The sequence below is a fragment of the Oryzias latipes genome, chromosome 15 (assembly GCF_002234675.1).
Source record: "Oryzias latipes chromosome 15, ASM223467v1".
In the NCBI taxonomy this organism is placed as follows: Eukaryota; Metazoa; Chordata; class Actinopteri; order Beloniformes; family Adrianichthyidae; genus Oryzias; species Oryzias latipes.
The window spans coordinates 21,324,855-21,350,059 of NC_019873.2; the positions used below are offsets into that span (position 1 = coordinate 21,324,855).

The 25,205-nt window shown below is 39.1% G+C and overlaps 3 protein-coding genes across 9 annotated transcripts in view; 1 reads left to right on the forward strand and 2 right to left on the reverse strand.

Moving 5' to 3' along the window:
- Positions 1-10,720, forward strand: part of LOC101174942 (zinc finger CCHC domain-containing protein 24) — a 37,279-nt gene extending 26,559 nt beyond the window's left edge. The window contains exons 3-4 of the mRNA XM_004077105.4: positions 4,193-4,357; positions 6,345-10,720. Of these exons, the coding sequence (XP_004077153.1) occupies positions 4,193-4,357; positions 6,345-6,458 (279 nt within the window). The 3' untranslated portion in view covers positions 6,459-10,720. The remainder of the gene's footprint in view (positions 1-4,192; positions 4,358-6,344) is intronic.
- A 1,284-nt stretch (positions 10,721-12,004) lies between these two features.
- LOC101175187 (peptidyl-prolyl cis-trans isomerase A) lies at positions 12,005-13,862 on the reverse strand. The gene is made up of 6 exons (XM_004077106.4): positions 13,659-13,862; positions 13,557-13,587; positions 13,379-13,467; positions 13,207-13,303; positions 12,865-12,940; positions 12,005-12,789 (listed from the first exon to the last, which is right to left on the reverse strand). The coding sequence occupies exons 1-6, from the start codon at positions 13,800-13,802 to the stop codon at positions 12,654-12,656; spliced, it is 573 nt and encodes a 190-aa protein (XP_004077154.1). The 5' UTR covers positions 13,803-13,862; the 3' UTR covers positions 12,005-12,653.
- A 2,454-nt stretch (positions 13,863-16,316) lies between these two features.
- The window catches only part of LOC101175428 (zinc finger MIZ domain-containing protein 1), a 94,971-nt gene continuing 86,082 nt past the window's right edge, over positions 16,317-25,205 (reverse strand). For 6 of the 7 annotated variants that reach the window (XM_004077107.4, XM_011484425.3, XM_020709551.2 and 3 more), the window contains 15 exons: positions 24,926-25,127; positions 24,528-24,809; positions 24,268-24,447; positions 24,088-24,156; positions 23,843-24,008; positions 23,631-23,772; positions 23,290-23,500; positions 23,093-23,198; positions 22,799-22,959; positions 22,230-22,297; positions 22,081-22,149; positions 21,729-22,000; positions 21,351-21,538; positions 20,752-21,036; positions 16,317-19,052 (listed from right to left, as the gene is read on the reverse strand). In XM_004077107.4, the coding sequence (XP_004077155.1) occupies positions 18,945-19,052; positions 20,752-21,036; positions 21,351-21,538; positions 21,729-22,000; positions 22,081-22,149; positions 22,230-22,297; positions 22,799-22,959; positions 23,093-23,198; positions 23,290-23,500; positions 23,631-23,772; positions 23,843-24,008; positions 24,088-24,156; positions 24,268-24,447; positions 24,528-24,809; positions 24,926-25,127 (2,509 nt within the window). In that variant the 3' untranslated portion in view covers positions 16,317-18,944. The remainder of the gene's footprint in view (positions 19,053-20,751; positions 21,037-21,350; positions 21,539-21,728; positions 22,001-22,080; positions 22,150-22,229; positions 22,298-22,798; positions 22,960-23,092; positions 23,199-23,289; positions 23,501-23,630; positions 23,773-23,842; positions 24,009-24,087; positions 24,157-24,267; positions 24,448-24,527; positions 24,810-24,925; positions 25,128-25,205) is intronic. The other variant, XM_011484426.3, reaches the window with a different exon arrangement.

The following is a 25,205-nucleotide window of genomic DNA, read 5'->3' on the forward strand; positions in this document are numbered from 1 at the left end:
ATAAATTCACAGCTATTACTCAATCATTATATCTGTCCTGTATTCTTGCCCTGCTACCGTGTGGTTTTGCGTCAAAAATTCAAAATGTTTGATTGACAGATACTCCTAACCTGCTTTCGAGTGGTAGTAGTGTGGGCTTTCAACAAATTCATTCTTGATTAGCAAGAGTGGTCGCCATGGAAATGTTGACTCAGGCCGAGTCAGATCAAACGCTGCTTACTAACGATTTCTGGTTCCAACACGGCGTCATCTGCATCATGAAAAATCGCGACTGAATTGACTTCATTTGGTTGAAGCCGGAAGTAAGTCGTTTTCTTCGGGCGATGTTAGTCAATCCAGTTGCTATCTACAGTCAATGTGCTAGACATAAAACCAATTTCAAAATCAAGTATTGGGTCAATCAGTCGTCCCATTAGATATTAGATTGTTACCGTTAATGTACAAGTGTGTACAAACTGTTAACTAACCAATGATGCTGCCAATTATTGGTTTCTAAGTCTGTGTAAAACTGAAGGCATTTACACACATTATGCACATGAGCCTTAGCCAATGTGGAAGAACTCCAGTGCAGGCACTGATGACAAAAGAGAAGGTGCAAGAAAAGGCAAAGGCTGGACCTTGAAAAGCGCTGTGAAAACAAGAAGAATGAGGTGAATAAGTGCTGAATTTGGAACACTAATTCATGGCTTGTCAGATACTTTTTTTGTTTTTATAGTCAAGCAAGCATCTGTGAGTAAAAATGTGATTATCACCAATTTTCCGAATGCACAAAGAGAGCAAAGAGCAACTTCCACATGCTATCTTTACTGTTGTTCAGATTTATGCTGTAAATATATAATTCCCAACTTTATATTATACAACGGCTCATTTTTTACTTACTGCAGCGTACTGTTCATAGTTAAATAATATCGTCATTAGAATACCTATAGCAATGCCTTCAAACAAAATATTCTCCCATGTTGCACTGCTTGTGAATTACAGTGTAGACTGGTGTGGGGCATGGAGGCAAGAGTCACATTTTCCAGCCTGCAGGCTGTCACAGGGAAAGATGCAAAGCTGACGGTGAGGTTTAAGTCATGCTGCAGAGGGGCTTGACTGAAGCTCTGTGGTTAATACTTAGCCCTGGTGCTTGCTGGTGCTGATGCAAAGTGCTGACATCTGTTTGGAAAGCTGCAGAAGCTGCTGATTTAACTTGCTATTACTCATTCCAGAGCTGGGACACAGTAAGGAAAGACCACCGATCAGATGCCTTAAACTATTTGTAGTTTCATGGACAAAAAAGATCCACGCACAACCGCAGAAATGCACACATGCAAAATCTAAGGCTGATTTATAAATGCTTGATTATAAACTAGTTGCACCCCTGTTAGAATCCGAATTGTTTAGTTTTAAGTTGGTGGAATTATCTTTTGGTGCACAAAGCCCACATTTTCTGTGTTAAAAACCTAATAAAGTTACATACAAACAATTCGAACACAGTTTCCACTTTGCAACACTGTCAGACAGTAGAAGTAGCATTTGTCATGGAGTCGTGACCCTGATGGCAGGTGGAAAAGAGCTATTCCTGAGTCTTTGGAGCATAGAACCTGTAAAGCCTTCTAGAAGGCATTAACATTAAAAAACAACTGTCAGAATAAAATACGAGATTTCAACATATATACATATATATATATATATATATATATATATATATATATATATATATATATATATATATATATATATATATATATATATATATATATATATATATATATATTTAATATTTAGTTTTTTGCGTTTCCAAAAGTGATCCTATATATGCGTAGTGTGTTCTGATTCACTGAAGTTTTATGCATGAGTGACAGTTCAGTTCAGACTAAACCAAACGGTTATGGAGGAGGTGAGAATGCTCTCAGCTGTGTAAAAAGGAGAATGTTATGCTTGACCTTGAATTTCTTGTGCTGTTTTTGAAAAAAAAAAAAAAGAAGAAAAAAGAACAACACTATCTTGTGGGTGGAGTTTATGTCCATGAGTTTATTGAAGAGTTTTACTGGGAGTGAGTTGAAGCAGTATAAAGTCATTAAAAAGTACACATGGATGTCCTGAAGCAGATTCTGGGCGTTGATCCTGAGTCGTTTTATCTCTTTTTGGTTTTGATGAGAAACATGTTTTTTGCTCTGGACGTTTTACTTAAAAAGTTGGAAAGATTTTACCTTTTGGACTTGTCTTTAGAAAAAATGTCTCTGATTGTCCACACTAAATTATGATTTTTCCTCATTTTGTGTTTTTAGCAGCTATTTATTGAACATGAATCATCTCTGACCTGCTCTTTCTGTTCTTTTTCTTTTTAATCTAGTCCAACCTTCTCTTTTGAAAACAAGGTTCCTCATTTTTAATTGATAATAGTTTTTTCCTTTTGTTGTCTCTTCCTTATTTTTTTCCTGTTTTTCTTTTTTTGCTGATTACCTGATCATTGTTAACTGGAAGATCTTTTTTCCGTATCCACCAAACCTTTTGTGCTCTTTCTAAGTCAGTTACTCGGGAATCCTTTAAACATCTTCTTTTTTTTATTCATGAGGGAATGTTTGCTCTAAAAAATTTGAGAAAAAATAAAACCTGAATGAATTAGGTGTATTAAAAACACATTGCATTGCAGCTAACTAAACAAGTTTGAGGTCTTGGCAAGTCAGGCATGCACTGATGGAACCTGTTTTAAATATCAGTCCTGTCAGTATTTATTAAGGTACCAACTTAAAAAAGTAAGAAGAGCTCCCACCAGAAACTTTGAAATTGGTATGACTTTTCTTAATTTAACAATATGGGTACCGGTACATTTACATTATTGAATACATTACACGGACCATTAATGAACGTTCCTGCCCACAATTCAGAGACAAATTCCGAAGTCACTACTCTAATAACGATGTCCTAAAAACAGTTTTTATGATTTATACTTAAAATGGCATGATTACAATTAAAAGACCACTGGGGACGCTTTCAAAATATCTCTAAAGATGGCCAGAGTGGGACTTTAAAGCTTAAATGTATGTTCATTCATGTAGATAAATGATTAAACACGGAAACACAAGGAGAAAAAAATGAATAAACAGCATTAAAAAGGTGCATCAGCCCAAACATATGAATAAGTTTACCTTAGAGTTGGAGCAGCAGTATGGCACAAAATCTCTAAAACGGGAAGGTTTGCATAATTCTGGCTTTGCGGCTACTTAAATTACTAACAATCACAAAGGGGTATGTTTTTCTTCTTTTAAATTCTGTGCAGTTTATGTATTAATTTCCTTTTTACCCCGTTCTAAAAAAAACACAGATTTGAAAAGTGCAAGAGATGCATTCATTTCTTGCTCACTCTCTCTCCTCTTGAATTCAAGTTTGTGTGCAGAAAAACATCTTGTTTCTTGGACTGTTGATGCATCTGGTTTTAAGAATATTCTACCTCTCCCTCCCTTTAACTCTTATCACAGCATATTCCTCCTCAAACCTGCAGCCAATATTAAAATGATGGTGAAAACAATCTGCAGCCTCGCCGGGGGATTCCAGAGTTAAAAAAAAAGGACAGGTCCTATTTCACTTTGAAGGCAGAGAATTTCCTAACTTTATGGAGTGATGCCATTAGTTGCATGCATGCTGTGAATCAATATTACTTCTTTCCGTCATATCTGATTCTCATCCGTCTTCATTTTTGCTTTCCCAAAATGAATATTGACAATGGCTAAGATCAGTAATTGGTTTTCTTCTTGTAGTAGTTTTTATTTTGTTTTTTCAAAGTCTTGTTTTATAAGAGGTTGTTTAAAAAACCCAGCCGAAGTTGGACTTATGAAATCATTGAGGCGGTTTCTTTTGACAGAATTGTCAAGAGCCTGAGGGTTAGTGCTTTTTTTATGACTGACTGACTGTTTGTAATCATCTGCCTCACAAGAATCAGAACAGTAATGAATCACAGCTGTGATGGAAGTACATGTCAGCTCCAAAACCTCTTATTGATCCAAAACTGTGTGTAGAACTGTTCTATATGATGTAGTTGGTCATAATGGACACTCCCAATTGTCATTCCGGAATATACTGTTGCACAGCTGAGTGTCTTAAAAATGTCCCTCCGTACTGACAGGAAAACTGCATCTGGTCAAGATATAAAGCCAAAGAAAATCATTTCCATATGTGCATACTTATTCTCCTGACTCTTTCTCCATAGGCCAGACCCAAAGGCGAAGGACTCACACCCTACCAGGGGAAAAAAAGATGCTTTGGAGAATACAAGTGCCCCAAGTGCAAGAGGAAGTGGATGAGTGGCAATTCCTGGGCCAACATGGGACAAGAATGTATCAAATGCCACATCAATGTCTATCCACACAAACAGGTACAGCACTCAGTTTCCCTCCTGCAAGGGGACTGACATCCATCACACAGTTTGGGTCAAAAATTGGACCAATTTAGCACAAGTTAACTGAGTTCAGACTCTGGCTTTCATAATGTTTTGAGGTTATTCCAGATGGCCTCATTAAAATAAAAAAGGATCATACTACATTGAATTATGTGGCAATAAACCAACATTGAATAAACAAATTACTTTTTTCTGACTCATTAAAGTTTAGGGTTAGTTATTAAATGTTCTTTAAATTTAAAGCTATTTTTTTATGGCTAACAGAGGAAAATAGACACGGCGGCAGAAATTCCCCCAAATGAAAACCCTTCAACGAAATGTAAAACGTTGGTAAATTCTCTGCTTGGCTCTCACAGATGGAAAAAAAAAAATCAGTTTTTAGATTAAAGATACATCTATTTGTGTTAAATCTTTCTTCTTACCTGAAAATAAAATTGGAATTGCGGCTAGAGGCCCATCCATTTTTCAAATACCAAAGCTGACCGCACTACCACCATAAGAAAAAAAAAACGTGCATGAATAGAGATGGATGGGAAGTTGCTTAACAATTCATAAAAGGTAAACAACTTATTTATTACAAGGTTTTCGATATTTGTTCACCTTTAGTTCTAAACACCTGTGATTTCAACATTTTATCAAAAACTTGCATTCAATATAAAAATACATTACGATTATCCTTTATATTTAAAAATGGTTTTAGTTTTTTTGTTTAACACAAGATATTTATTTTTAAGCAATTAATCAGCTTTTGAACCATATTGGATTTACATTGTAGAAATTGAATTACCCACTTTACAGGGATTGGTCTAGTCTTGAATGACTGAATGGAAGAAATGGAAATAAAAAATTAAAAATGTAAAAACGTATGCATACAAATAAAGAAAGAATATTTTTACACAAAATACTTCCTAATCTGATATTAATTTTAGTTTTATGCCGTAACAGTTAATTTTTTTTATATATTATTCTTAAAAAAAATTTTTTTAAACAAACAGTCCTGCTTAACAGCTGGGCTTCATAATGACTGTTATTAAGGTGTAAGAAGATTTATTTATGTGGCTTTTAGAAGAAATCAGCTATTTTAAAGTCTGCAGCCCTGTTGAGTCTTTGTTAAATAGATAAACCAATTTAATATGCTTTAATTAACATATGTGGCTCCTTCCTGATAGTGTCTGCACTGGCCTGGAGGCTTTAATAGAGGCTGCATAAAAAGCAGAGTTTTTTTTAAGCAAATGGAACTATCTTGGCTATATATTTTTCTTTTAGCTTTCTTTTTCTTAACATTTGCTGGAGCATTTCATTTGAATTTAGACTGATAATCATATCAAATACTAAGATTTTCTTCTCCTTCGTGTTCTTGATGATTTGCTCCCTTTCAGTCAGAACAAAAGCACAATTTCTGCAGCCACCAACTGGGCATGTGCAGACAGAAGAACACACACGCATGGCTTCATAAATCTGGCAAAAAAGAAAGCACATTTCTTAATCTGCACAAAGCTTCATGCACGAGGCCCCTGGTCTCCTTCAGTTAAATCACTTGGAAGAAGTGAATGTTTTTCAAAAAGCTTTAACAATAAAGGTGTAGATGACAAATAAAAATATCCAGATGGACTGTTAAAATCACTTCCAAATTTGTGGAAAACTTTCCCTTTCTCACCGATAATGATTCCAAGAACCATTCCTTCTGTTTCCATAAAGGTCATCATGAGCAAATGGATTTTTCTTTTTTTGTTAATGCAAAGCTTTCTAAGTTCATTGCTAGTTCCACAGCTATTGGTGCTCTGCCATATTTTTGCAGCTAATTGTATTTAGTGCACATCTGGCCTAAGAATGCTTTTAAAGTGTATTTTGAGGGCAGATGACTGAATAGCTGCCTAAAAAACAGTTCAGACAAAGGTGCTTGATTGTTTTTTTTATTCTAAAGACTTATCATTGACTTTCTTTTATCTCTCTTTTCCTCAAGCGGCCTTTAGAGAAGCCGGACGGCCTGGATGTGTCTGATCAGAGCAAAGAGCACCCTCAGCATCTGTGTGAGAAATGTAAAGTTCTGGGCTACTACTGCCGCCGCGTGCAATAACCGTCAGTCTAGTTCATGTCCAAGGAGGGCTCAACCCTGCCCTGCACAGGTTTTTCACTCTCCTCCTTACAAGTTGTAGCTCAAATCCTGCCTTTCTGTCTGATGCATCCTCCTCCACCACAGTGGTCCTTCTTCTATGTCTTTGCCAATGCTGGAATGTAGGATAATGTCCAAAAATAAGAGGAACACACTCAAATAGGATCAATCTCGTTATGCGCTTTGCGTTAACGTTCGGAAAACGGCATTTCCACATGATAAGCAACACAATCTTGTATTGATGCTTGTTAGATTGGTGTCCTTGACAACATTGTTCTCATCACATCACCTCTGGGTTTGTTGGCTGTTTGTTTACAGAGATCTGCCTTCCATTTCGATGCCAACAGAAGAGTATGTTTATGGGACAAATATAGAAAAAATGAGGCCAAATTCTATGTTAACGGAGGCCTCGGATATTTTTGCCGTATTATCCGCAGCACATCTTCTTAACTGTGAATTAACTGAGGGGAAAAGTGCCAAACATCCCTCGCTTACATTTGGCATATTTATTTTCTTTTTGTTTAGTGTGCAATTTGAATTTGAACTGGGACATAAACAATGTTTTTTTTTGTTTTTCTATGTTTGTATATCGAATTATTGTGTAACTGCTTTCACGTGTCTTTACAATCTACTGTAAACTGTCCATAGAGTCGCTCAGAGAAGAAGCGTTTTAGCATGACGCCTACAATAACATGCACACCTTTGCAGATTTTCAAGTGGTGTTTATTAGTAGTGTAGAATTTTTTTTTTTAATGAAATTATCGCCCTTTTAAGAAAAGGGCAAATAAATAAATGAAGAGAAAACCAACAGATTCTGAGAAGAAATAGAATATCAGTGTTAAATAATTAGTGTTTTAAAACAGTAGACCTCAATAAGCATGAGCAAACTAATTAGGATGGACATTTTTACAGGTTAAAAAACTACGTTTAATTCGATTTTTATGGGAAACTGACAGCTAGCCAACTTTGAGGTGTCCTTGAATGAAAATGGAAATCTCACAGCTAACAGGAGTTTGAAGAGAACATAAAGGCGTGGATATAAACAACTGTTCTGGTGATTTGAATATAAGACGTATCTACAAAAATGGTTAATTGAAAGTGTAAAATGATAGCTGTGGCTCCCAGCAGTGCCGGTCTTACCGAACCAAGAGAAATGAATTAATATCTGCCTTTTAAGCAACTTTTTGATCAAAAGGCTGAACGTCTTTGTACGTATTGCATTTTAAAGTTTTACAAAGACTCGACTTTATTAATGTGCCTTTAAAAGATTAGCAATTAAAAAAGCGTTTTGAGTGTTGGAAAAAAATTCATGTTAAGGCGTGCCGAGGAAGTCTCACCGGTGGAGCAGCGAGTGCGATGCAAAGAAAGTTTGATGTAGGTTCAAGAAAAAAAAAAGATGACGCTCAGCTGTTAGTGGTTGAAGTGGCGTGTGTTTGCTTCCATGCAGTTTGCTGAGCTGGAGGAGTGGGCTAAACTAGCATTTCCAGCTGGCAGTAACAGTCTTACTGTTGTCTGTTGTCATGGAATATCAACAAAGATGTTTTCTCTTTGTCAATCCTCACAACAGGATGAAGTTGCTTATGAAACTGTGGACCTCACACTTTGTTTTATCTGTCGTGTTTATCCAAGGAACTGTAGGTTTTTTGCCAGAAATATACCTAGTTAATTGCTGAAGTGGGAGTCATAATTACATTGTGGAGAAATCTGACCAAATGCCAGCTTGAGTTCAGTTGAAAGGGGTTTTAGCTTTTAGATTCTACTCTTAAGACTTGCAGGAGATAGTTCCAGCCTCGAGTGTTGCTCCAGTTCTATAAAAATCCCTTTCCCACAATGCACCACAGAAGTATGTCATGTTGACTGTCATAAATGTTCACACCTTGTGTTAATATGTGTAATACGTCCACCAACAGATTGCTCAAAAGTACGTGACATTGGAATGTGAGTAATTTGTACTTAATTGGAAAACTAAAACGGCGGGTGTTCTGTTCTTCGTCTACAGGAGATGAACTGTATCCATGGATGCAGGATTGGCTCTTTCATGGTGGCCAAAAGACAGTTCATGTTTTTAAATAAATGAAGGGTCTTAAGGTACATTAGTACCGCCCTCTGCATCCCGCGTTCAAGCGGCCACTTCCAGTGAGAAGTCTATGTAAACGTGCATACCGGGCATCTGCGTCTACGCATGTTTTCAAGACACTTTCTATGTACAAAATGCGTGGCCGTTGAATGCTCATTGCTAGTTGAACCAGGTCAAACTTTGATCAGTCAGGGATGGACTTGGAAGAGACGTATAAATTCGGTTTATCTTGTATACCCAGACAAGCCTGACGACGTCTGAAAGAAAATCCATGGCAACTCTGTGTAAGTGCAAGGATGCTACCAGTGAACCAAACCGTTTCGTACCCAAATTACAAATTGCCGATGCACCAAGCCTCTTTCAACTGTAGGTGGCAGACTTGCACCAGTAAAGAGTAGAAAAAGAAAAAGAAGCCCCTCCCTGCTTGTCTAGTGTGAACATGTGACGCATCAGATGCCCCATGTGTTTGTAGCTTTAGAGCACCTCAGATGATGGCGAAGAGTCATCATATTGATCACTAAGTAATCTACTGTGACTTTAAATGTTTTCAGATGTTCTTAGTCTCTTCATAATACCAGAACACATAAGGTGGCTCGTTTAAAAACTTGGCCCCTTTAAGAAAGATGTGGCATGTATTTATTTCCACACCTCTTTTAGGAACAATTCATTTCTACTCTGGCTAACACCCCTCTTGTTCCTCATGTTGCTTCTATAGCTTTACAGATGTCTCCAAATCTCACCACCAGGCTGAAACTAAACGAGTGATGCCTTATCATAGAGCCTCATAGATAAGTAGGAATGTCAGATGCGGTTGAGAGTTTGATTCCGCCCAGAGACAAAGAAGCTGTTCCTGATGGAATACATGCAAAAGTGCTTTCAGACACGATGTCTTGAATGACATATACTTGACTTTTCTAGTACTTTTCCAGTTCAAAACATGTGTTCTTTTTTATGAGATGTGTATTTTGGAAGACTTTGTAGATGTTGAAATTTCTAAAGGAATCTGCAAACTCGAATTATCTCCCTAACAAAAAAGAAACACCGACTTTTTTTGTGTATGTATATATTTATATATATGATGGCCATTGAGCAATATTACAGCTTTTTTCTGTCTGTGTGTGAAAAAAGGGCCTATTTCTGAAAAATAATGAAAGCTGGGAGATTTTTGTCCTTCGTTTTACATTAATCTGAAGGATTGTTCTACGGAAATATTTATGGAAGGATTTTTTTTTTTACACTTTTTGTATAGAAAACACAACAAAAGTTACACTAAGAAGAAAATATTGATATTTACATAGAATATTATATTAAAGCTGGTACATAATTAATACCCTATCAATTATAAGCCATTGTATTTTTGTTGTTTTTATTTAATAACTCGCAGTATTTAGTTGTGACTAATTCTTAGTTGCCTTATAGCTGTGTGTATTCTTTCCTATTATGAAAATACATTCTGGTAACATGCAGAAAGTGTTTTTTCTGCATGTTTATGTTTTGGTTGTTGCTTTTTTGTATTACCTAGTGTTGGATACTCACCACTGTATAAGCACATTAAACTGTGAGATGTAGTTTGCTTAAAGCAGCGATGACAAGAAACTATTATAAAAAAATGTTTTTTTCTTTTTTTTTTAGAGAATAGAAAGTGCGTGTTTAAAGCACGTGTGACAAAGAACTGTTTTGGAGTTTGCATGTGCATGTGTTTGGAGTTGTGCAATGTATTTAAATTCCTTACAGTAGTTGGCTACCATACATGCTATTTTTAACATTATCAGCAGCGTCTGATTATTAGCTCTGAAATATTTCATTTACCACAAGTGTAGCCTCTTTCAATAACACATATTCACCGAATGTAATGTGTTAACACTTCTGTGGTCAAAGTCGGAACGTTTGTATCCTTTACTGTCTGTATCTCTTGCAATGCAGTGTTGCAATAATGTAATAATGTTTGAATTGGACAGGACGCAGGCGTGAGGTCGGGAGGACGAAAAGAAACCGGGGAGACAGTGGAGGTTTAGAGTGGGCCACGGGTCTGTTTTTCATGTCCATGAAACGGCATTCCAAAATGTGCCTTATCCGTGAGTTAGGAAAACATTTTAGTTCATTAGTGCTGTTGAGAGTTTGCTAAATAAAGATTTAAACTGAAACCCTGCCTGGATGGTGTTTGTTTAATTTGTTTGGATCCTCTGCTGAATGGATGTTATCAGAAACTGGGAGGTGTTCGGGTTTGTGTTTGATGTCCGCCAAAAGCAATATTTCCTGAGAGGTCCCCTCTGTGTAGAAGTCACTAATGAGAGTGTATGTTTTTACCTCGACTTCACTGTGTGTCTGAGTACGTGTTACACAAGACTGGGCTTATAGATGACCGTATAGAAGGGTTTATTTTGCTTGTTTAACGCAATGAAGGAGAACAAACGCACAAAAAGCTACCAGGACTGCTCTCCAGCAGTCCAAGCAGAAAAAAGCAAAACGCAGACGGGATGAGTGCTGTGTTGAATGCAGACAAACACTGGCCACAGCACCACTGTCATAATGAGCCAAGTTTCCATGCACAATTTCGGACATGCATTCCAAATAACTTAAACTAACCCAGAGGGTGGGGACCCAAACTTACACCAAGTTTGTTACAACATCTCCATCTCCGAGTGCGAACTGAAGAATCACTATAGCAACAATGTAATCTGAGGATTCAAACAAACTGTGGAAGGTCAGACCACATGTGCTTTCATTTAGGGGCGCGAGCTGCCTTTGCACGTTGGTTCATTATTTACTTTCATAAAGTATTAGCTCGATAAGCAGCACCACCCAGTTTCAGGCTGTCTGACCTTCCCCAGCCTCGCCGTCTCCCTGTGAGATGATCTACGTTTCCAGGAAAGAGTCCAGCGTACTTTCAAGCCCAACATATTTTTTAGGGTTCTGTGAGGTGCATCACAAATTCTGCAGAGAATGAGCCCATTCAGCCTATAGTGCAAATGTGCATCATCTGTTAACTGTATTAGAAGGATTTCGCTGCTCCAATAGGTGGACAGCACATCCTGCTCCTATGCACAGGAAGTGAGTTGTGCTGGAGCGCAAGTCTAAAAAAAGACACTCGGATCTTTTCCGGGAAACTTTGAAACCAGCGGGACTCGTGGTACAAGACAGCAAATGTCATCAACTCAATAGCTGTAAAGACAGAAAATGTGTCTTTAGTTTTCAGTCAATTAGAAGAAAAAGCTAAATAGTTTCCAAAATGGTAAAACGTTTGTGTAAAATAAAATGAATGCAGCAGTTTATTGTAAACTTAAACAAGGTTTTTGTCTTAAAGATACTAAAAAGAATGTCACGAATAAAAATAAAACCTTTTTTAATGCAGAAGAAGAAAATAAACTGAAAATGTGCTGCAGAAAAGACCAATTTAAGAAGACTGGCGAGAAACAGAAAATCTGCACTGGACTGATGTAACAAAATATAACATTTATTTAACAACTGTTGCATGGAATTCCAGAAAAAAAAGTGTTTCTGGGTGGTGCATTAGTCTGTGAAGCATAAATCACTTGCATAACTGTAGAAAAACAGATTTTGTAATGAAAAACACTGTACAATAACTCCCAAATGTTTTTCTTTGAAAACGGGTGTTGTAAAACAGTGCGGTGTCACATTCCTTTCCATTATAACACTGTTTTAAGCAAATCTAATTATAAATTAATGAATTGTGATCTGCTACAACCCATAAAACCTACAGGAAATTGTCCTTAACATCTTTTTTGGATGATAAATGATCTTTTAAGCATTTGTGAAAAAATGTAGGGTTTGCATAGCTAAAAAAATTGGCCCTCTTTTTGCCAATAAAATAAAAAAACTAAATCTCACAAAGGGATTTAAAATATGCATGTGTTTTTAACGGTTCTGACGTATGTATAAATTTTGTTTTTATTCATAAAACAAGTCGTTTTTTTTACTTTATATGCTTAATTTTATCGCAACACAATACGTTTTTTGACCTCTTTTCTGATTTTCAATGTAAAAATTGCATAAATATGTAATGGAAGACAGGGAAAGTAGCAATATTTTTACAGTTTTGCATTGATAATTGGCCCCAAGGGTTATTTTAACTCCCCACAATCAACAATAACTACTTTCTTCAGCACTCCCCCGTCGTGCAAACCGAAGGACTCCATCTTGGTGACCACTTCCATGCCCTCCTTCACCTGCCCGAACACCACATGTTTGCCATCAAGCCTGCCAAACGACAAGCAACTTTAACGACGTGCAACATTTACATTTTAATGTGTGGAGATGAAAAATGATAATTACCACTCTGTCTTAGTCGTACAGATGAAAAACTGTGAGGCGTTGGTGTTAGGTCCTGAGTTAGCCATTGAAAGGGTTCCTGTTAAAGAATGTCACTATTATTCCAATCACTTAATGTTGGGAACGTGGCAGAAGATGTACGTTTTTTTTAAACTTCTGAAACAAACAGCATTTTTATATAAAATATTGTGCTATTTTGATTAGTGCATGTTTACTTACTAAAAAGTAGGTCAAAGCCATGAGGATTGCAAAATCTTTCTGACCACCTACTGTGATGACTGCATGCTATGGTTTGACTACAGTCTGCCATCTAGTGGTGAGTTCTAAGAATTGCAGTGAGCGTACCGGGACCGGTGTGTTTTAATTTGAAGTTCTCATCCTTGAAGGTTTTCCCATAAATGGATTTCCCTCCTGTGCCGTTGTTGTGGGTGAAATCTCCTCCCTGCGACAAACAGAAGACACACCAGTGGGGCAAACAATTTTACTGCACCGGTCTCCCCAGTGTTGCAGCTTTTACCTGACACATGAACTCAGGTAAAATCCTGTGGAACACGCAGCCTTTGTACCCAAAGCCATACTCTCCTGTGCACAGAGCTCTGCAGTTTTCTGCAATAATAATGCATGATTAAAACATGACAAAATGATGGGAAACTGTCGAATTAGTTACAAGAGTTTATATTTTTTAAAATGTATACCAGCGGTTTTGGGCACGACATCAGCATTCAGCTGTAAAACAACACAAGTGAGTTAACTGGAGGTCGACCTCCAGCGAGGAGTCTGTTAGCACAGCGAGCTACCTCGATAACGATCCTTCCGAGAGGCTCGCTGTCGGCTTCGATGTCCAAAAACACCAGCGGGTTCCTGGAGGGCCCAGAGGAGAAGAGGCGGGCTGCCGCTACACCTGGCGCGCTGTATCTAACCCGGTTTTTGAGTTGGATCATGGCTGCACCGCTTCAAGGCCATGGGCAGCTGTTTACATGTGACGTCAGCGCCCCCAAAAGAGCCCTGAAATGGGGAAAAGGCGAAACCAAGCGGTGAAAAGTGGAATTGCAACTCATTTTTCTACTGTGATTTGGATACTAAAATTTAAAACTAACTCTTTGCAAAAAAAATTGCCAATTTTAGTGTGCAACAAGTATGCTTATTCTATACGAAAGGTGGGGCAGTATACTTGAAGTTTACTTTTTATATACTATCTAAATATTTTAAATTTAAAATGTTCCAATTTAGTCTAACAAAGTATCCAGTTTGTCATGGTCTAAAGCAGGTATGTCCAAACTATGGCCGTGGGCCAAATGCGGCCCATGTTCAAACTTCCACTGGCCTAATATTCAGCCCCCAGCATTTTCTAAAAACTAGGTGTACAATGTCTTAATTGCGGTTGACCAAGCTAAGTTTTAATCCGTCGTAAACTTGTGGAAACACTGTGGTGTTATCCTTCTGTGACCCTTTCTAGCTAAAATGTCAACTGTGAATAAAAAAAGAAAAGGTGACAGAGAGTGCCACCTCTTCCAGGACAAAAAACTGGCATCTTTTTTGGGGTCACAGGGTTGCTAGAGCCTGTCCTGGCTACTGTTGGAAAAAAGGCAGGGTACACCCTGGACAGGGCACACAGTCTTTCCCACATGCACACTTAGGGACAATTGAAAATATGAGGCACGTATTTGGACTGTGGGAGGATATCAGAGTGCCTGGAGAAAACCCACGCACGCACACTCCACACTGAAAGGTCCCAATCGGGATTTGAACCAAGGCCTTCTCACTGTGAGGCGAGAGCACTAACCACTTCATGAAACAACTGTGTCTGCCTAATATGCTAAAAGACTGTGGTTGTTTTCAAGCAGTTCAATATCAAGAGGGACTATCAGACAAGACATTATCTCCGACAAGGTACATGTAAATTGGAATAACCGGTGCAAAAATTACTGTAGACAACTTGACAATCATTTTGGTAAAAACTGATGTATTTGGTTTTATGAGAAGAAATGTAAAGCATGCCAATGCAGTAAAATGTTCATTGAATAGTTCATTTGCATTTAAGGTTTTTAAAATAGTTCAAAGAATGTCAGGCCAAACGGTTGTCCCACAAACATTTTCCCCTCACCAAATGTTGTCCTATTTGCAAAAATTCTTGACACCCCTGGTCTAAATGATACTATACTTATACTGAAGTATACTTAATAAAATAAACTTCAACTGCACTACATTTTGCTAAGGGAAGATGATGAAATGTGCAATTGTTGAGGTTTAAATCACAAAATAGGTTGATTTGCAAGTTTTTTTTTAAACTTAAAAGATTAATTACAAATTTTACTAAATATGTGTAATTTCTTTCCTTGTAGGAGTTCATGACAAAAAATATTATATTTCACAACAGTATAAAAAGCTCCTTAGACATTTCCACCAGATGGAATTGTATAGTGGTCCCTTTCATGTGGAAGACCCATGTTTAACAAGATATGAGACAAACACACAAATGATTGAGAAATATTAAATGAATGTTTTTGGTAGGCATCTTTGAAATCCTTAAAAATCCTTTGAAGCCTAATAACAAAAGAACAGATGTTCCACTATCCAATGACACAAGTGACAAGTCGTCATACCTGAATGCCAAGCCCAAGAAAAAGCTCTTTACACAAGAGTCCAACTGTCCACAGGGTAGAGACCACACACTCCTCTAGATACCTCCAAGTACCTTCTGGAAATCTACTAGAGAATGCACTGGGACCAATGAGCTGATATACACCACAGCAATTGGAAAAAGATCCATTCACCATTAAAACAGCAGAAGGAGTCTGAAGAACAGTCCTCTGACATGATCCATACCTACTGACTGCAGAAGCTGACTGGACCGGAACCAACTGCTTGAGGATGAAACCCACGCTGATCTGAGAGATGGACACTCCAGGACCCCTCAAGGTGCAAGTGGGGATCCTACTTATTGAATGTAGATATTGAAAAACAACAATTTGTTGCGCAGCAATTACCTTGTGACTTTTTATTTTTGGTCAAAGTTATGTAATTTTAAATAGATAGCGAACCTCGTTTCTGGGCTCAAGCCTCACAAACTTGCTAAATTTCTGGTTGTGTCCTGGTTCCAAAGTTATAAATTATTGTTACATATAATCTTATAAAATGCGTAAAAAGTTGTTTTAGTTTTTCCTTAATGGTTTTCAAAACTTGCTTGGCAGTAAAAATACACAAATGTTATTCATTATTTATATCAACCCCAGAATGCCGCTGACCGGACGTTGGCCATTTTTAATTTCATGCTTTGATGTGTTCAAATATGACAACTGCCCTGCTGTTCTAGACAAATAATATTACTCAACAAAAACTTCACGCTCATAACGTCCTGTCTTAAAATTTTAGTAGCGATATTGCAGCACAAATGTGCCATTTTTTCCCTTTAATTTTGCGGCAAATACTTTTAAAAAGGATCAAGAGGCCTTACATTGTTTCATCTGAATACATATTTATTAGATAAATATTAGAATGTCACATCATCTAACTACATACAGATTTCCAAGACTAAAAATCACAATGTTCTTTTGACCAGTTGAAAATATGAAATGATTGTACATAGAATGTACAAAACCAAATGAACAACCGCCAGTTGTGCCAATCATTTTAGATTTTTCTTTCAAAACACTTTTAGCCAAATCCCCCAAAAACTACAAATCTGACATTTATTTTATTTTTATCATTTTTTTTATAAACTGCAAATTTGGAAACGACCCTTGAGAGCTCCATGAAGCTTTCCAAGTCCCAATTCTGTTGCAAAAGTTTCCATAATTTTGTAGCACCTTTATAAAGTACACAGGTAATAGTGAAATACACAGAGGTTTAATATTACAGAAATGGGAAAAAAAAACATTTTTTCTTTGTTCAAACCCCAAGCAAAGGGATACATAAAGTATCTTACATAAATGAACAGGCATGGTTAGAGAGGTCTGCACAGACGCAATCAAACACATACTCATTTTCCCAATTCAATGTCCCCATTCTAAATACACTATGCACACTCCCAATGGAGAAAATGAATACATTTCTGTTAATGTGTCTCTATTGTCATTTACAATATGTACAAACATTCCCCCAAAATCCAAAATCTTCTGCTTTTTTTCTCTAAATTTGATTTTCCAAATGAAACTGACTTCCCTGTAATTTCCTCCACTCTGTTTCCAGTGTCTGATGTAAAAAAAAAACACAGACAGAGTTACTAAAATGACTGTCTGTGAACACTTGTGACGGCAGGCCTTGTAGGGAACTCAAACACTTGGTGTGGCAGTGCATTATCTTTGACAAAATACACAAAATCAGCATGTAGTTCTACAGCCGTGTCAGTACTTCGAGTCTTACTAGACTGAATTAAATCAATTTTTACAGAGGGGTAAACAAAACAAAAAAACATAAGAGGGGTGCTTTTATTGGACAACATATTAAACACTTTAAATTATTATTTTTTACTGCATAAAACCGTATGAAGTGAGTTTATACCAGTTAGAAAACACTGGACAAAAATAACTTAACATAAAATTCAATGAAGAAGCACAAATTTTCCCAAAGTATGGATAAGAAAAGCCTAATAATCAGCATTTTTTGCACATTTCAACTTTAAATAGAGAGAATGTGCTTGAATACTAATAAAACAGCACATTTAACCTCGACCTTCAAGATGAATGAATAGTTGAGCAAAAAAAAACAAAGAAAATAAAACGCAGCTTGTTTAAAACAGACCGTTTTTTAAATACATTTATATAAAACATTTAAATAAAAAGACTCGTAAGCAGGGAAATTTCATTTTTTTTCTTCCAAATGCCAAACAATACATAGAGACTCAGTACAAGGCCAGTCAGAGTGCATCTGGATTAATTCCTTGCAGAATCAGACTGATTTGCAGGGACTATGTGCATTTGTGTGTGAGAGCATGTGCAGTCCTTGACAGACACACAGTACCATGAAAATCCCAGGAATAAACAGTACTTTACAGTCACAATGTAGTCACAAAGGGTATTTACAAAAAAAGGAAGAAAAAAAAACAGCTTTGGAAACACTGCTAGATCATGTACAATTCTTTTTTTTTTTTCCACTTGAGAGGAATGCAGCTAAACAACAGGGATCATCGAGACAGACTATCTGAAAGCATCTACATGTTACTACGTTGAAAAACTTTAACATGGAAGATATTTTAAAAGAATAATAAATATCAAGACAAAAACAAAAGAAAAAGAAAAGAACCGATAGAGCACATTTAAGCTGGACAAAGACTACAGGAGCTGTTGGCACACATGCACTTGTGATCAAAATAAGGCTTAAACCAATTAGGAAGATTCGTAAATTTCAGAATTTTTAAACAGGAAGTGTAAACAGATACACGTGTGTATATGTAAACACACACACACGCACGCACACACACACAGCAAGCTGCACAAAGCACACTTGCTTGCCTTGCACTCACGGACGACGTTGCGTCCTCGATTCTGTGCGCTGAAGTTCCAGTTGTTCAGCTGTCACACATGCTAATGTGTGGGCGGGGTCAAAACATTGGGGCAAACATTTGGAAGAACACGTTTAAAAAATTAAAACACTCAATGGTTTCCCTCTGATGCATCTTTTTTAAGAAAAATTCTGAAAAAGAAAATTTGTTTTCCTCGATCTCACAAAGACTCCTGTTTCCTCTGTGATTTATATATATATATATGTATATATATATATTTTATGGTTATAGCTGCACAGTTTTCAGTTGAAAAGTCACAATTATAATATACGTTTATATATACATATGTGTATATTTTATATGTACATTTATAAAATATCACTTAAGTGCCCAACAACATGGCTATAAGTGGTGCATTTCTGAGCCAGAAGGAACTGGTGTGGAATCTTGCGAGCTCGGGGGTTTGGTGCAGGGATGAGTCCACATTTTCACTCTGCCCTGCATCACATCTGTTGAGGAACAGTTTGTGTGTGCGAGTACGAACACAGGACGCTGCTTGAAGTGTCGACAAGAGGTATTTGTGGACGGATAGTCAAGCATGCCACGACTCCAGCGAGGGGTGGAGGAGGTGACGGGGGTGGGGCTAGTTGCTTTCGAAAAGGGACAGAAGGTCATCGTTGCTGTTGGCCGGGAGGTCAGGGGGGTCCAGATATGAGAGTAACTCCTCTGGATTGGCCAGCTCTGGAAGCAACTGTGGATAAAAGACGGGGGGGGAAAAACTGTTATGCTACGTATACACCGGGGATGTGTTACATGTTAAAACTGTTCTTGAACGTGTAACATTGATGGTTTTGACGTATGATGATCACACTGGACTGCTTCTACCTGGTACTAGCGTATCTACCTACAGTTGGAAGAGGCTTGGTGTGAAAAGTTAAAGTGGTGAAAATCTTGCAAATCCAGCTCCAGGCCTTTTCTGTTACAGCTCTATTCCAATATTTGAAAGACTTGGGCTGTAGCCAAATTCCCACCCTAATCCCTAACTACTAAATAACTATATAGTGCGGGACTATGTAGTCCCCTGGATTTTAAAAGCAATTTGGACACCATGCTCACTACTTTTTTTTTAACAGCAAATATGACATCATCGATTTCACAAAGTTAAAATCTAATTGATATGAGCGTTTTGCGTCATTTATGAATGAGTCTTCTGAAGATGAAAACGTTGATGGTTTATTGGTTGAATGCTATAAAGCATTCAAAGCATGGGTTGAATGCTATGTTAAATGCTATAAAGCATAAGTTTTCCTGTTTCTCTTTATTGCTTTCTTTCTTTATTATAGTATCTTCTGCCGTTTTTTGCCGCCTTTTTCCTTCTACAATTTCTCAGCTATTTTAACAATTCAACTATTAAAATGTTCAGCTCTTTCAGTTTTTTCCAGCTATGAGTTTTGGTCATTCTAATCTATTTTTGACTCCATTGAAATACATGAAGAATTCTTAGTGCAGAAGCTCACAGGTTCGACACCCGGCCCTGGCATTTTTCACAAAAATATCTTTTTTGTTATTGTGCTGTTTTCAATTTATTGATGGTCAACTTTGATCATTTATTTATTAATTTTTCGCCAATTCTTTTCCTTTAAGTTTCATTTTCATTCAGCAACAAAGCATTCAACCCTGCATTTTCTTCTGAAAATGAAGCTCCTTCTAGTTAAAAAACTACATTTAAAAACATTTTTTTGGCAAAAATTGTTCAGACACAATGCATTGTGGTCTATATTCACCAATATAGTGAGCACTGATGCACACTTGTTCTTTGCAGAGACTTTTGAGAAATTTCTAGGGCACTTGATTATGAAATTGTAAATCAGACAGCACTACAAAACGGCGAACGCACTATGTAGTGCACTATGTAGTAAGTACTGAAGGATTTCAGACACAACAGTGGTGTCATAGATTCCGGCAGGACATAAACCATAATTATGACTGATTAATTATCAAACAGTTGGCACTTCCAAGAATTAAGAAAGGACACTTTCCATTTGTCACTACCTAATCCGAGTCCCTGATTGGTAAACGTTCAACTGCTTTAGCTTTCAATGCGCGTTCAATGGCTGTGAGTTTTGTATGCAGAGCCTGAAAAAAAGCTGAACGCGAAAGTTTCTAACGTGGAAGCCTGAAACGGGCCCATACGTGTGTCTTTTACATGTTTACTTAGACTATTTATTTCATTACTATTTAGCTATTTATGTTGACTTTTTCTTGAAAGCGGTTGCTTGAACACGCGTTGCTTTGGCCGGTGTGAAAGCAGCATTAGTGACGACAAATGGTCAGTTTGAAGATGGAACTTTCCAGAAGCAACGTGAAAGGAAGCAGAGCACGCAGAAAAAGAAATGAGAGAGCAGCAGCTGCAGACAGAGTTAGCATTACCACCCAGCGAGGACACTCACATCCAAGGAGGGTTCAGGCATATCCTGCGCTCCCTGAGCCATCTGCCCTTCTGTGGAGGGGTTAAAGTTCAGATCGCTGTGGGGGTGACTGTTCTGCCCGGGATGCTGAGGCTGTGGTGGAGGCTGCTGCGACTGGCGAGGTGGCTGGGATGATTGGTTGCTGTGATGCAGGAGCTGCCCTGACTGGCCACTGTGATGCAACGGCGGGCCTGTTTGGCTGCCGGGGTGGGGAGACGCATGCAAGCTCTGCTGCATGGAGCTATGGGACTGATCTGAATGGCACATCTGCAGGTGCAAGACGCAAACAGAAAGCAAGAGAATGAGTGAAAAAGGGAAGAAAAGGTATTGTGTGGAAGACACAGAAAAGCAGGCAGAGTGTTAGGGGCTGAGAGCAGGATGAGCTCCAGTGTGAATAATGTGGAGCAGGCCTTCGAAATGGAAGCTATGATCAGCAGACATGTGCAGTTGCAACATTACATGGGTACATGAGCGCACGTGCATGCTCAGTCACTTTATCTTTCCACCTTAAAAAAATAAGCTAATTTAGATAAAAAACAAACCGGGTTTCCACAAACTGCATGTTTTATGAATGGACTTACTGTGTCATTCATGGCATGGTTAAGAGGCTTGTCCTGGGAGAGCAGACCAGTAGGTCCATCAGGGGGATGGGAGAGCTGTGGGCCATGGATAAAGTCATTCATAGGAGGTCCCGCTCCTCCTCCGACTCCACCACCAGATGGGTTTCCGTGAGGAAAGTCGAAACTTCCCTGGCTGTGATAGCTGTTGCCTTAAATGAGAAAAGTGGAAAGACTGGCTTTTACAAACGCTAACTTCTCTAATGTTGATCTAAAATCTTTTTTAGAGCGGTTGGAATTTAAAAAAGATCTTAGAAATACACTACACGATCTTTGTTGTTAACTGTATAACTATTTTTTCATTTGACATTCACAAACACAGAGGGAATCCTGGCTGATTACCTGCTGCTGGATAATCTCCCCCATTGCCGCTACTATGTTGACCTGGGTGAGGGGGGTAAGGACTTGGACCTGGCCCAGGACCAGAGCCAGGTCCTGGACCTAACTGTGCAATCATCTCCATCACGTTAGGCATGGTCATCTGACTCGGACTCATGGTCTTAAACCGCTTGGCCAGAGGTCCGTCAGGGTCCTCCTTGATGTGCAGTTCTGACTTGATGGGGACCGGTCGCCAGCTACATGTGGGGTCTATAGTGACCTCCTCGAACTCTGAACTGTTGGAGCCCACAGATTGGGAGAATTTAATTTCTAAGTCTTTATATGTTTTTTAGCAGATAAGAAAGAAGAAACTTACTTTTGGATGGCATTGAGGATTCCCCACATGAACTGGTCCACCTCCAGACCTTCTAATAATGCGGTTTTACTGAAAGCAGAAACAATACAATTGATTTACCTCATTAAATAAAAATGTTTTTTTTTTTAAAATGATAAACCCCTTCTTACTTGCACACAGGACACCTCCATGTTCCCCTCTCGCAGTTGAGTTGCAAGTACGACTCCAGATCAAAGCACTACAGAAAAGAAAATTACAGCTAGAGTGAATGTCCTTCCATTTCTGGGATTTTGTCTTTGAAGCTGCGCTCGCAGCACCCACGGCAAGTTACGTATAAGCAACCACTTCCAAGTTTATGTAAATGCAAAACATGTATTGTAAGTTAAACCACGTTGAACTGTTTGAAAATGGATCACGGAAGAGAAATTAATAATTGCGGTTTGGGCCCAGCTGGAATTCTATGACACCAAGTCTTTCCAATATTGGCATTGAGCTGTCACAGACAAAGCCTGGAGCAAGATTAGCGAGATTAGCACCACTTCGACATTTCACACCAAACCTCTTCCAAGTGTTCATGGTGGACATGTGATGTAAACAGAAGAAAAAGAAGAACAAACCCTTCCCTACCCAGTGTGAACAACATGCGCTACCTGCTTGTTCCAGAACCCATGCTTAGCGTGTTTTTTGAACCCACGTTACATGCCTGGTGTGTCTGTAGCTTTACATGCGTCCAACAAACCTGCACATGTTTGCAGTCGTGCCCCCTAGCGGGCAGCTGGATACGTCGGAAGGTAATTGGACATTTCAGCGACACTTTAATGGCTGTCTGCTCCACACCATCCTCCCCATTGAGAGTGGCACTGCCTGCTGATGCCGCCACGCTGCTGAAGTTCCTTTTAACTTAAAACAGAGACAGAGCGTTTCAGAGCAAAGCTTTCCATCTGCTATAAAGAAAAAAAGAAAACAAAAGCAACATGTGCTCACGCTATTAAGATATACAAACAAATTAACCAAGAGATCAAATGAGCCGTACTTTTGGTGATGCAGTGTTCTGCAGGGAGAAGCCTCTTCTTTAGGAGACCCTGGAGGACGGAACGCACAGACGGCCTGTGGACCAGCTGCAGCACAAACAGGTGGGACTGCAAAACGCACACAAATGGACAAAAATCAATGTTAGAAACAGTTCTGCAAAATCCATGTATTTCTGTGGATCAACAGTGCTATGCTTACACAGCAGCAGGCAGTGACTGTTATCTGGATGGTGTTCCTCCCAGGCTGGCACACGTGCTTCAGGTGCAGGGGCTTGTGGGAGGTTTTATTGTCCCCCCTCTCAATGGTAAGAGGCGTGGCATTGACGCTAACCTGCACGGATGCAGGCCAGTTGGTGTTCATTTGTCTGTCTTCGTGGTGGTAACACTTGAACTGCAGCTCAAGGTCCGACCTGTGGACCGCAGGTGGAAAACAATATTTAAAAACGCATATCTACTTTAGATTTGGGCAAAAAAAAAGGGCAATTTAAAGCAGTGATATTTTCATAAAAATCAACGAAATATGGGGGAAATGCTGCAAACCTCCACATGAGGGTCTGGTGGACGGAGGGTCGCAAGTGGAAAACATGGTTACTGACGGCCAGGTTGTGCTCCAGGCGGAAAGGTTCCAGCACAACTCCGTCCCTAACCGGGAACGTCAGGCGTAGCTCCTCGTTGGCAGTACCTGAAGCAAAAGGAGCTTTATTTTTTAAAGGTCAAACCCAACAACTGCTTAAAATAAAGCAGCTGCTCACTTGGAGGGGGCGGAAGCGCTGTCATATTTGGCTTCATGTCGGGAGGAAACGGCGGCTTCACATCCTGGTTTGGCGACAAATATGGAGGAATACTACTTCCTGGGGTCATAGGTGGTGTAGGGTTTCCAGGGACCGGAGAGTGGGGATAGTTCCCAGGCCTGGGGGGCTGTTGAAAGCCGAAAATGTGGAAACATTTAAAATCTGCTGAGTCTGGAAGTTTTCCTCGTAAATAGGTGAAAACCTACCACACTGCCTTGGCCGTAGGAGTAACCACCTCCGGAGAAGTTGGTGTTTTGAGAACTGAAAGGCTCTTGCTGCAGAGAAAATATAAATAAATAATAATAACTCCTCCTGTTCTTAGATTTTTTTTTCTAAAATGCTGTCATTACTACAGGCATACCACCAGATGGTGTGGAATTACTTACTTTGTAGTACTGAGCCATGGGCATACCAGGTGGGTACTGTCCTTGACCCTGCTGCCCGGGCATCCTCTGGCCGGGGTAATTTGGAGAGGGCAGCGGCCTTGATGCATTTGACGTGGGATACTGCCCCTGTTGGGGCTGAAACTGGCTGCTTGGCCCATACTGCTGACCTCCGTAATTTCCCTAGATTTGGAAAAATACCGGCAGATATTTAGTTGACAAATGAAACCAAGTATTGATATGAGTTTGATGTTGTTACTGACCTCCCCAGGATACGGCCTCTTCATTGCCTGCATGGGCATCCCCTGTCGAGGCCCACCAGGATACCCTTGCTGAGGCATCCTTTGGCCGTGAGCTCCAAAAGGAGTCATGCCTGGAGTTCGAGTCTGGTTCATAGCCATCGCTGGCCCACTCATGTTAGGGTTGTTCATTCCTGAACCCATGCTGCCCGGATTCATTCCTCCAGGGGGGCCTCGTGGGCCTGGCTGGTTCATGAACTGGCTGTTGTAGGCTGGAGCAGGGCCCATTTGAAACGATGGGCACATCTAAGGGGGAAACAAAAAGGATACATTTGATTATTTCTGCACATTAACACACAATCAAATTTCAGAATCTTAACTCTAAAAACGTCCAGAATCAGTTCCAAAAGTGTGCGGCTTACCTGTCCATACTGGTTCATCTCTTTATTCTGTGTTTCCTGGAGAGCTGCCACTGTTGCCGTTGCTGTGGCCGTCGCCGTGGCAGCAGCTGCAGCAACAGCAGCTGCTGCTGCAGCGGCAGCTGGCGGTGTGAAGTCACCAGGAGGACGTGTGTGGGTGGCCATTCCCATACCTCCAGGTGGGGGGTTTGGCCCTCCAGAGTAACTGTTAAAAACAGAGGGAGTTTAAACCAGAATACTAACGCTAGAGTCTTTCTGAAAACCGTCACACGGAAAGTACCTG

Coding starts and splice junctions, on each gene's coding strand:
- LOC101175187 (XM_004077106.4), bottom strand. CDS start 13,802: ATGATCCAACTCAAAAACCGGGTTAGATACAGCGCGCCAGGTGTAGCG. Junction 13,304..13,378: donor TACCTGAGTTCATGTGTCAG/GTAAAAGCTGCA, acceptor TGTTTGTCGCAG/GGAGGAGATTTCACCCACAA. Junction 12,790..12,864: donor TGTACGACTAAGACAGAGTG/GTAATTATCATT, acceptor GTCGTTTGGCAG/GCTTGATGGCAAACATGTGG.